The sequence below is a fragment of the Amblyomma americanum genome, chromosome 3 (genome assembly GCF_052857255.1).
Source record: "Amblyomma americanum isolate KBUSLIRL-KWMA chromosome 3, ASM5285725v1, whole genome shotgun sequence".
Classification (NCBI taxonomy): Eukaryota; Metazoa; Arthropoda; class Arachnida; order Ixodida; family Ixodidae; genus Amblyomma; species Amblyomma americanum.
In genome coordinates, this window is record NC_135499.1 from 45,603,324 (window position 1) to 45,614,105 (window position 10,782).

General features: G+C 46.9%; 1 protein-coding gene across 1 annotated transcript; it reads left to right on the plus strand.

Annotated features, from left to right (window-relative positions):
• Positions 1-446: 446 nt before the first annotated feature.
• On the plus strand, positions 447-6,613 carry LOC144124566 (uncharacterized). Its single transcript, XM_077657313.1, has 4 exons — positions 447-723; positions 3,892-4,090; positions 4,971-5,234; positions 6,237-6,613. Exons 2-4 carry the CDS (start codon positions 3,913-3,915, stop codon positions 6,404-6,406), a joined length of 612 nt encoding a protein of 203 aa, XP_077513439.1. The 5' UTR covers positions 447-723; positions 3,892-3,912; the 3' UTR covers positions 6,407-6,613.
• Positions 6,614-10,782: the final 4,169 nt, after the last annotated feature.

Sequence of the window (10,782 nt, forward strand, 5' to 3'; positions counted from 1 at the left end):
GCCGCTGCTTGCACCTGTCCTTGGACTTGTGGACGAGCTTCTCTAAGGAATCTGTCATAAGAGCTCTTAAGGTCACATTATAGAGACTCAGCGTGGGAACTGAGGTCAGACGTTCTCGCATTTGCGACATTCGAAGAGGTTCACACAGGTTGGTTATGAGATTATTACCGTTCTGTTAAATTGTTTTCTGTACTCATAGTTGCTTTATTTTTATGCAAACCTTCTTTAATAGGAAAGAACATAGAAAGAAAGCTTGCTACACAAGCACGATCTAACTCCAGAACACATTGGTTTTGTCATGCGGACAACGCTGCAAACATCGTGAAAGCATTCAAGGTGCCGTCAACTGAGCAACAGGAATGGAAAAGTGTGGTCCATTTAAAGAAGGCGGAGCGCAGCTTTGCCGACGACGATAGCGACGACGACGAAGGAAGCGAAGATGAAGGCCAGGAAGACTGTGATCTTCAGGTCGACGCCATCACGAGCCTAAAGTTGGAGAGGTTACCGTGCTGTGCGCACCCTCTCCAGCTGTGCGTGAACAGCGCAGTCAAGTCTGACGAAGACGCAAGCAAGCTCGTAGACAGCATATCTTCAGTGGTCTCTGTCTTCAGCCGCTCGCCACACTGGCTCTCAATGCTGAAGAAATCGTGTGGAAAAGGCCTCAAATAGCCCTGCAGGACCAGGTGGAATTCACTACTTTACGCAGCAGAGCGCCTGTGCGAGGTAAGAAGGCGAGAATCAGGCCAAGCGGCGGGTACATGCATTGTAGCGTATACCCGCCTAATTAATGTTTTTTTTACGTCAGCACTTAGTACATTGGAACAAGCAGTAGTGTATGTGTGCAGAGTGCCGTAGCACTACGTGCTGTTCCATCAGATTCTTGAGAACGTAAATAATGCTTTCATCCATTGTTAAAATAGTGAGAGCGCTGGCAACGCAGAGACGGGAATGATTTTCAGTTCTTCGCGCTGGGCATTGCGCTCTCGAGCCATCTCTGGGGATGGATGTGGGCCTTAGAGTGGTTGAAGTTAGCCACAAAAAAAAATCGAGTTTGAGAAAAACGCATTTTTGGAATATTTGTACCTTCCAGAACCTGCCCTGAAAATATTAACGCTAAATTCGATTGGGATGAACGATATCACTAGTAAAGATAGGTTCTTCCTTCTTCACATCTCACTTCCTTCGAGGTGCTCATATATTTGGCGTGAGATTCATAGCAGATATCCAGACAGTGGACGAACAGAGGTCTTGCAACACTTAAAATAAACGGCACAGATCAACTACACACAGAAGAAACAGGGGCTATGCACTCAGGTACCAAAGATGTCATGAAAGCAACGCTCGAGCTCCAAGCTCAGTCTATACGGCTTGCCGAAAGCCGGGGCCTGCCTACATCGCTGCGCGAAGCCTGACCTAGAACTGCGTAACATGATGCAACACGCTCTTAAATTGCATAGTTCCATATTTCCAGACAAGAGCGAGGGCGCTGAGAGAGAGAGAGAGAGAGAGGAGGCGTCGCAGCACAAATTGAAGGGACACTGAGGAGAAATTGAAGTTGGCTAGTATCGATAGAATACCAGCTCCTGATCACAAAAATGCCGCTCTTACTGAAAACACAGCTCTTGCAAGGTAGAAAATAGCAAGAACCGAAATACAGGTATCGCCACCACAGGCCAATCCCGTAAGTACAAGCGTGGCGACGTCATAAGACAAGAGACGCCACCTTGGAGGAATTTTCCTTCCTACACATCGTGAATCCCTGAAGTTGACAAATAAAGGTTGCGGGGTTCAATATTGAAGTAAGTTTTGTTTTAAAACCGATAGTGCACTTTTATCGCACAAGAAAGGCAGACATAAGAGAACCTGAATGTTAGCAGCAAAGAAAACCGATGCTTGGCGGCGCCACAGGCCGCCAGGAGAGTTTCGATTTATAATGGCGCTTCGCGTCTGAGCTTTGCGTGCTCCGTGGTTTTGTTTTTGACGCACCTCGATTTACAAGCGCCGAACAGCAGAGGAACTCCTTAAGTGCCGCTTCAAGTGCTGATTAACCTTTGAAGGAGCCTGTTAAGTCTTGTCAGATGATCGCCATGGTCGATGAATAACTATGATGGCACGATGGTCGGCGATCGTACAAGGCAGTATAAAGTCACTTGTGACTTCGCACGCTCGCCCGGCGAAACGTTCCCGGCTGTGCCAGTCAACTTCAAACGGGAGCGAAGGTGAAAGGCAGTTAAGAAAAATTGCTGATCACCTAGCTCTGTTAGGCCAGGACCTACGTTGCGAAAGCGCGGAGATTTCTGCAACCGAAGAGTGCATTCGTTAGATGCGCCTTTATTGATGGATTTAACCTGAGACGTCGTGGCGGAGTGGTAGCGTCTCCGCCTTAAACAGCAAAGGACCTGGCTTGATTCTGAGCCTCAGCACAGGGGTTTTTTTTTTAATTCAGTGAGTGGGCGGGGGGTTTCAGTGGCTCCCATAGATGCCGCCACCGAATACGTTGGTTAGCGGTTAAGCGCAGGCTCTGTTAGCGCGTTTATGCTCCGGCGTAACGCGCGCGCGCGCGCTGCACGGCGGCGTCACGTCGGCCAAAGCAAGACCCTCTATCTATACTCCAACTGCGCTTGACCGCCGCCGCGTTCCGCGGCTTCGGCGCACTCGGACCGCACTGGCGGAGACTTGGAGCGTGTCTCTATTTCGCGCCGAGTGCGCCAGCCGCCGCCGGCCCGGCGAGACTGATTCGGCTCCGCGGCGAGGTGCGCTTCGTGACGTAAATCAAGAGCTTCGGCAGTTGGGCGGAGCTGTTCTTTTCGAGCTCTCGGCTAATTTAATCCATTCACAGTACACATCTGAAGGCACATGCAAGTGGGCGAGAGAGCCCGATCCAGTGGGCCCGTTGGATCCAGCGGAAGCCGTTGAAGCGTCGTGCGCCGTCTTTAGTTTCAAGCCGCCAACTTTAAACGCGACCGCCCTTGAGCACCCACCCGTTTTTTTTTGGCAAAAAAAAAAAATAAATAACTTGGCCCTTCCGCGCCGTTCAAGGAATCACAATCCGTTGGCTCCAAAGCCCCGGCCAGCCTCCGATGGGTGCAACGCGCCGACCTTGTCCTGGCCCCATGCGACTCCCCGGACTGGGGTTATGATATTTAGTTTGCAACGGCTGCTCACTGAGGAATGGGGAAACGACCCGCCGGCGCCTAACCTAACCGTGCTCCTTCAAAAGCATCGCACGCTCTGTGGGGCTCAGGTCGCTGAAATGCAGGCCGGAGTTTTTGCTAGAACTACGTCGTCGTGTTCGGGAACGGGATCCATCGTAACGCTGGCAAAACGCCGCGGTGCAAACGTAAACGAAGCGACGGCAGCGACCCCCGATAGATGCCTGCAACGTGCGGCGGCGGTAGCTTTCATTTCGGCAGCTGCTAGACCGCACCGCTAGGCGCCAGAAATTACGGAGTCTGCGTTTACGTCACGTTCACGTCACTCCGTCCAACGACGTCATAAGAGTTCTCCGTGACGTCATAATAGTTCTCGGGTTTGAATGGGAGCGGCGGGAAAAACTTTTTCAACTTCGAATCCAAATTTCTTTGAAATAAATGCATCTTTCGCTCCCGGATATACGATATACGATTGAGCTTCAGCCCAGTTAAGATGCGCTTCGTTAGAAATAACAGCAGAGCCGCTTGAGGAAAAAGTCTTCTCTGCACTGTTCACTAAATGTTATACGTCGTTTTATAAGTAAATCAAATATCGATTGGTCTCAGGAATCGCTTCTCTATAACGCCTTTAACAAATGTTAAAGCACTGGCAACCTATTTCCGTGGTTTAGCTTCAATTCACTGTGTAGTTCGAGCCCTGGCCCCACTTTGTTAATTACGCAACCCTTCCATTTTCTAGGCTGATATTTTTGCAGCTGTCATGGGCATTCTGCGACGGCGAAGCCAATGTAAGAAGGACAACGTTACTGCCGATGCTCTCTTCACCCTAGAAAACATGAATGGTTTTGTTGCCTTGCTGAGGCCAATGGCCGACGCTACGAACAATGTGCAGGCCCAAGGAGTAACATCGTCTTTGGTCATTGTTACGATCGTCAATGGTATGTCTACTGGGCATTGTGACTACTTTCAGAACCTTGTTGAGACTGGAGAAACAGCAAAGGATCGAGCCTCAGCAGTTTCTTTGCGCGTTATATCCGTAATGTGTTCTTAACGTATGTAAAAAAAAAATGCAAGCCATTGAAGCCAAAGTGCCGCTACAACCGGAGTTTCACTTATGTTGCTACATTGTGTGACCAGCTAGCGAGACAGCGACAAGAATCAAGCTTTGTTACCCGCCGATCGCTCGCTGGCACCAGTAGTTTTTTCATGGCCATTCGCAACTCCATCTAACTGCGTCAATGCTTGTCTCGCCTTTCTTTCCTTGCCGTTTGCGCTTGTGGTTCTTTCAGGCTAGCTTTATGAAATATATTTTGTAGACATTTAACGGCCTCAATCCCAAAAGATCGCTTTCAGATAACATTCAACAAGTGGCGCCTATGTTACACAAAATGCGAGCTATTGTTTTTCGATGATCAGCGATACAGGAAATAATGTGTAATTGCTCGTTTCACCATGGCGCCAATCATACTTTCCTCTCTGTAACACCGATCGGCCCTGAGAGTAAATAAATGAAATGAAATACAGCAGGTTTTTCGGCTTTAACATGCTGTCTGTTGTCATAACGAAGTAGCACAGAGGCATTTACATGCTGGCTGTACAGGTATATGAGAGGGAAGAAAGCCTGAGCATTCGTTTATTGATTACTCCTTAATTTTGTGTGACAAGCGCAGTTTTTTCTGCTTTGTAAATAGTTGTCCTCTTGTAGTATATCCAAAAATAATTCTCGAAATTCAGTAGAGAAATAGCGAAAATATTTTTAATTTTCTGTAAGAAGTTCCCTCTCACATTGCTCACGACAGTACATCTTTGTGATTTTAGCCTACCGCAGAATTCAAGCAAACGAGGAGGGATTTCCAGTCCTTCGCCGGGAGCTGCTCATTCAACCGAAGGCGCGTTTCTCTTCCATTGTGCACGAAACGCCACTCATACTCGCTGCTGTCCTCCACCCGAAGATCAAAACGCGCATATTCAATGAAAAGTTCTTCCCAGAAGGATTCCTGCGCAGCATGCCTTCACTGCCGGAAAGCCTCGTAATCCAAGAAGCGACGAGGGCCACACTGTCAATGCCTACGGAGACGCAAGGTAGGAACCGCCTTAATGAAAATTGCATTTTGATGTTCAGCACATGTAAAGTCCTGCCTATCACATTGTACGGAAGCAATAATAGCTAAATGCTTCTTTCAGGGCTACACATATTTTGGCTTTGATTCTCTAACGCATACAGACAGCATCAAAGGACTCGCCACTTTCCATGATCCGATTACTTCCTCAACTTGGTGCGAATGTAGAACTGCTCGTTTCACCTGAGTTTCGTAACGCGGTTTCAAGTATCTGAAAATGGACTGGGAAAATTCGCAAATTGCAGCTCCTTATTACCTACTTATCGCGTAGATCTAACGCTGTAAATCTGTATTTATTGATTGAATATTGCCGACTTAGAAGCTAGAAGGAGTAGGTAAAGTCCCGAAGAAATTAGCACTGCCTTGTCGTTTAAACTGTTCCTTTTGAATGGTTGTTGTGCTCATTCTACTAGAATAATGCATTATTATTTAGGCAACCGTTGGGCGGTCCTAATCATACCTCCGTGGATCTAAACAGCGACATCCGTGATCCTGCGGGTCCTTGTGCGACAAAAATTTGATCTCGTCTTTATGTCTCATATGTCCTAGTTAGTTTGAACGAAATCCAAAAAAAAAGAAAGTAGCTGGAAACGCCGCACAAGGCCTCAAGGCCGCTCTGGGAGTCAATATTTGACAAAAAAAAAAAAAAAACCCGGCGCCTCGTGCACAGTTGCTCTTTCGGGCTTCTCAAAACTTAGCCTGCGCCTGTCCCCATTCCACACAGTTGCTTAGAACGCGTATTTCCATTCTGCGTCATGAATAAGGCTCTGAATCGTTTTCCTTTGTTTCATTTAAAAATATTGCGCAATTATTTATTGTGGTCTGTACAGCACACATTTAGTGCTGTGAAATCTTACCAGCTCCAGTTGTTGTTGGTGGTGGTGAAAAGCATTTATTCTATATAGATATAGCTCCAATTAAAGCCGCCATAAAACTTATGGTCAAATTTTTCTGTTCCGTACAGGAAGCGAAGAGTCTGCAATAATGGCAAAATGTCGGCACAGCAGCTCGGTGTTCGAGTTCCTCGAATACCAGCTCGGAAGAGACAATTCTTCGCAGGGAGAAAGCCAAGAGAGTGAGGTGGAGATTTACCTCCACGACCCGATCTGTGAAGAAGACGCCCTGAAGTACTAGAGAGCAAACAAAAAAAAATATCCAATTCTAAGCCCTATGGCAAAGAAGTTTTTGGCAATACCAGCATCTTCCGGCGATACTGAAAGACTCTTTTCCACAGCAGGCGCTATTCAAAGGGCGCGGAGGTCGAGACTGAAAACTGACAGGTTGGCTCAGATGCTTTTGTACAGAGAGTACCGCCTCAAGAACAGCGCCAAAGAGTGAACTATGCGGCTCACTGCCACTCATTGTGCATATGGCCAATAAAGATTTTCAGAAATATAAAAAGAAACCGTTGTATGTTTTTACACTACACAAATCTAAGCGGTGGTTGTTACATTCCACAAGAGTTCTGCCCAGACATTTCTAGTACTTGTCGTAAAGTTCATTCAAGCCAATCTCACTCAGCTGACTGGTTAGCCAAGCTCGTCTTTGCTACGCTGTGACCCACGCACTATAAAAATACGTTTTCCATTACTGGTTATCAAGGGAATCTTTCCAATCTTGCATCGGAGCAGTAGAGTACTTACAGCGCACTTCCTGGAATAGGCCGCTAAGTCCTTGGAGCTGCGAAATGTTGCCATGCACTGCCACCAAGGCCTCGCACTCGAAGCGCACACTTTCGTAGGCGAGAATCAAATCATAAAGAAAGGGAGAGCAACTTCTCTATGTGGCGTGTTCTTGCTCAGCCGCGATGAATTGCGCACAATCGTACGCAGTCAAGGCGGCTGGATCAGATAAAATTTGAAACCTTTTGGAGGTGAATGTGGCACGTTAGAGTTCCGCGAGAAGGTGTAGTAGATTTATTCCTGCGCGTACAAGCCGAGGTTTTCGGCGCACCCGCACTAGCAGGTGCTGGGCTGGGCGTGCACCTGCTTCTGTGAGTGCACAGTCGGTAATCCACGATACGCCCGCGCTAGTCAGTCTGCAATATGCTAAATCTTTCTACTTTCGCTGGAACTGCCTTATAGCAAGCCGGTGCCGCAAAGTGTGGAGGGTGGCCGCTGCGGTGGCTCAGTGGTTATGGCGCCTGTTTGGTGACCCTAAAGAAGCGGGTTCGATGGCGGCCGCGGCGGTCGCATTTCGATGGAGGCGGAATTCTAGAGGCCCGTGTACTGTGCGATGTCAGTGCACGTTAAAGAACCCCATGTGGTTGAAATTCCCGGAGCCCTTCACTATTTTTTTGTGCTCTTTATAAGCCGTTGTACATGCCATTTTTAAGTGCCTGCTTCTCTTGAACAAAGCTCACGTTGCAGGTATGCTTCTGAAAGCACTGCTATGTTAAAATTTGTATCTGTATGCTCCCACCTGCTTGCTCTTCCGAGACTGCAGTAACTCCCAAATAAAATAAATAAAATAGAGTAAACCAAACGAAATTATGGTGGACAAAGCCAACCATTGTAGTCTTACCATGGAAATAAAGCAGCAGCCTAAATACCTTGGTCTGAATCATCGCTCGCTCCGCCTTGCATTGCACGAGCAGCAAACAGCAAACAGCTTTAGTGATCTCCAAATAACAGGAACGTCCCTGGCTTTGTTTATGTTCCTCGTGAGACGTATGACCACTTAATTGCGTGCGTGATTTTATGACTCAAAATGCTTGCAGACATGATCGGGAATTGATACTCAGCGTTTGGATAATGCGTAGACTTGCAAGAAAAAAAAACTCACGGGCGGTTTAACTTGGGGTTGACCCCGAAGTATCGTGCTCTACCACCATTAGCCTTGGTTTTCTTGGTTTATCTTGACTTTATATGCTTTTGTTTGACATGAACGGGCGTACCTTGGTCGATATATCATATGAAGTAAGTTTGCGTGAAATTGAGCATTTTAGATTTGTACTGCGGTAGAATTGGGCATTCTCTGCATTCACAAGTCCCTAGGAGTACTGATTTCTCTCCTGGCGCAGTGGTGCAGCAGTTAAGCTGCACGCCACTGCCCTGCGGTGGCAGCTGCTGTTATCGGTGGGGCTTCCGAGACGCAGGTTGTTGCTCCTGAGGAATCTCTCGCGACTAATTATTAATTAAACTTCCACAATGAGTAGTTTACTAACAGTCTGATGGGCAGGTAGTAATGACGTCACAACGTCATGTGACCTAGGTGGCCCACGTTACAGAAGCAGGCTTGAGAAAGACACAACCGCTTTCGGCGGAGTGGAAGCCCTAGCGCTAGGGCACTAAAACGGGAACCACACGAATCTTTCACTCGAGACTCTGGGGGTTAGTGATTACCGTGATTCATCCCAAATGATGCATTTTAGACGACCCGCTATATTTTCAAGAGATCTGAACAGCGTTTTATTTTAAGCTACAGCATAAGAGCCCCACTGCAGCAAAAAGCAGGCATCGCACCTGGGGAAGACAACATCCTGCCTGTACGAACTGCCAAGCTCTCTAGCTGTGCTTGCAATGTCGTCGTCTCGTCACGTACCCGCATTTAAACTGCCAGTCTCTCTGACTGTGTTTTGAAAAGGTGGTCTTGATCATCTTCCATTCGTACGCGTGGAGGCGTCATCAGACATCATGCAGCAAACCGCAAAAAATGGCGGGAGATTAGAAGCAATGAAATTGAGAAGACCGAATGCTATCGCAGCGTCATCGGGTAATGGTAATTTGACGACCTACAAACTTTCCCAATTCTGAGTCTATTCTGTGTGCTTAGCTCTTATTGTAACTGTCGCAGTAAATGCTACTGCATTGTTTCCTGAATATTCCTGGCGCACTTTAATTTTTGCACACAGACAACACCACACGCTGATTTGGTTTTAGCAGTGAATATAGATAATAATGAAATGTTATAAGTGCAGGACACATCTATGCATGCAGTTCGCGCCAGGAATAAAGTCGGAGTGATAATTTGGGGCTGAACTCATTACTGTCTCGCTTTTGAATCACCTATTAGCTCAAACAACACGCACACACGTACACACATAGCAATATAAGCATCTAGCATGTCGTCTAATAGTACCTTGTATGTTTATATGTTTATTACTCAGTAATATCGCCTGAAGTAGCAGACTACAAAAATAACCCGAGTTTTATAACAACTGTTATGAGGGGTAGGGTGAGGGAGGGCCGACGATGTGAGGATGACGGCGAGGGAGGGCCAGCAAGTTTTTTAAAGTGAGGGTGAGGGTGTAGGAGGGCCAGATAATTTTTCATAGGGAAGGTTAGGGTGAGTGAGGACCATGGATTAAAAAGTTAGGGTGAGAGAGGAAAAGCAAAAATGAGGGCATTTGCCCACTTCTGAACATGACCAGTAAGCCCTCCGGCGAATGTCCGACAATGCCAGCATGTTCCAGTATGAACGTCTCTCTTCCCGGTATGACCAGTGCTATCGCCAGCGTGGCCATTATGAATGCCAGCATAAATCATGTTGGCTTTTCCGATAGACAGTGTAGAACTATATCGATACTGGAATAGGCAGATGAGGAAAGAAGTGCTATCCTGTATGATAACTCAATAGGCAGTGCCCTACTCTTTGAAATTATAGGTCAGGGTGTCTTAAAATGCGCAGCTACAAAAAGATTGATATTTAACGAAAAAAGATGACACATGTGCTACGTGTGGTAAATCTGTAGAAACAATTAAACACCTCATACTCAAATGTGATGGTATTCATCTGGATGTCGATGCAGAGATGTTTCCGGAAAGGAAACATCCGTGGATGTTTGGATTTGGCCTTCTCCACATTTACTGAGCACACCGATGTAAATACTCGAAGCTGCCGTAGCTAACGCTCTTAAGTCGAAGACTGGGGCAGCGTTGGCGGAGAACTATTGTTCTCCGTCTCGGGTTTTACAAAACATGTTAAGGGTGCTTACTAAGTATCAGTGAAATTTTTGAAACGATAGAGAAGAAACATTCCGATCACCACTGACAAGCAGACTAAAAAAATTGACCGACTTGATTTTGCGATATATCGAGTCAGAAAACATCCGCGACGTTTAAGCTATCGACAACGCTTAGGCTTTTGGCGACGCTTAGGCTATCGGTGACGCTTAAGCGACCCTTAAGAGAACAATGGAAAGCATTAACAACTTCGTCGCACAAGGTCTCCAAACTATCGCACTGAACAAGCGGTTCGTGAAGACCGGCGCAGTGGAACCCTTAACCGGTTGCGGCGTCCTCTCGCGCGTTTGCCGCTCCCTGCAAGAACTGTTGCAACGCGATTGTATATTCAGAGTAGCCGTGCCCGTTCCCATGATAAACGGCGTGGACTTCACCAATCTGAAAATAGTTTGGCTGAATATCTGGTGGACATCCTTTGAACGTCTGAAGGAGTCGTCACACGTGGGCATGATATGGGTATTGTATGGACGCCCACTATGTTCAAAATGAAGATTGTATGGACATTATATGGATGTAATACACCCAACAAACACAAAACCTCCTCAA

Bases quoted from the DNA above. Each gene is read 5' to 3' on its own strand.
- LOC144124566 (XM_077657313.1), top strand. From the start codon at position 3,913: ATGGGCATTCTGCGACGGCGAAGCCAATGTAAGAAGGACAACGTTACT. The intron at 4,091-4,970 runs GTATGTCTACTG...TTGTGATTTTAG, and splicing joins CATTGTTACGATCGTCAATG to CCTACCGCAGAATTCAAGCA. The intron at 5,235-6,236 runs GTAGGAACCGCC...TGTTCCGTACAG, and splicing joins AATGCCTACGGAGACGCAAG to GAAGCGAAGAGTCTGCAATA.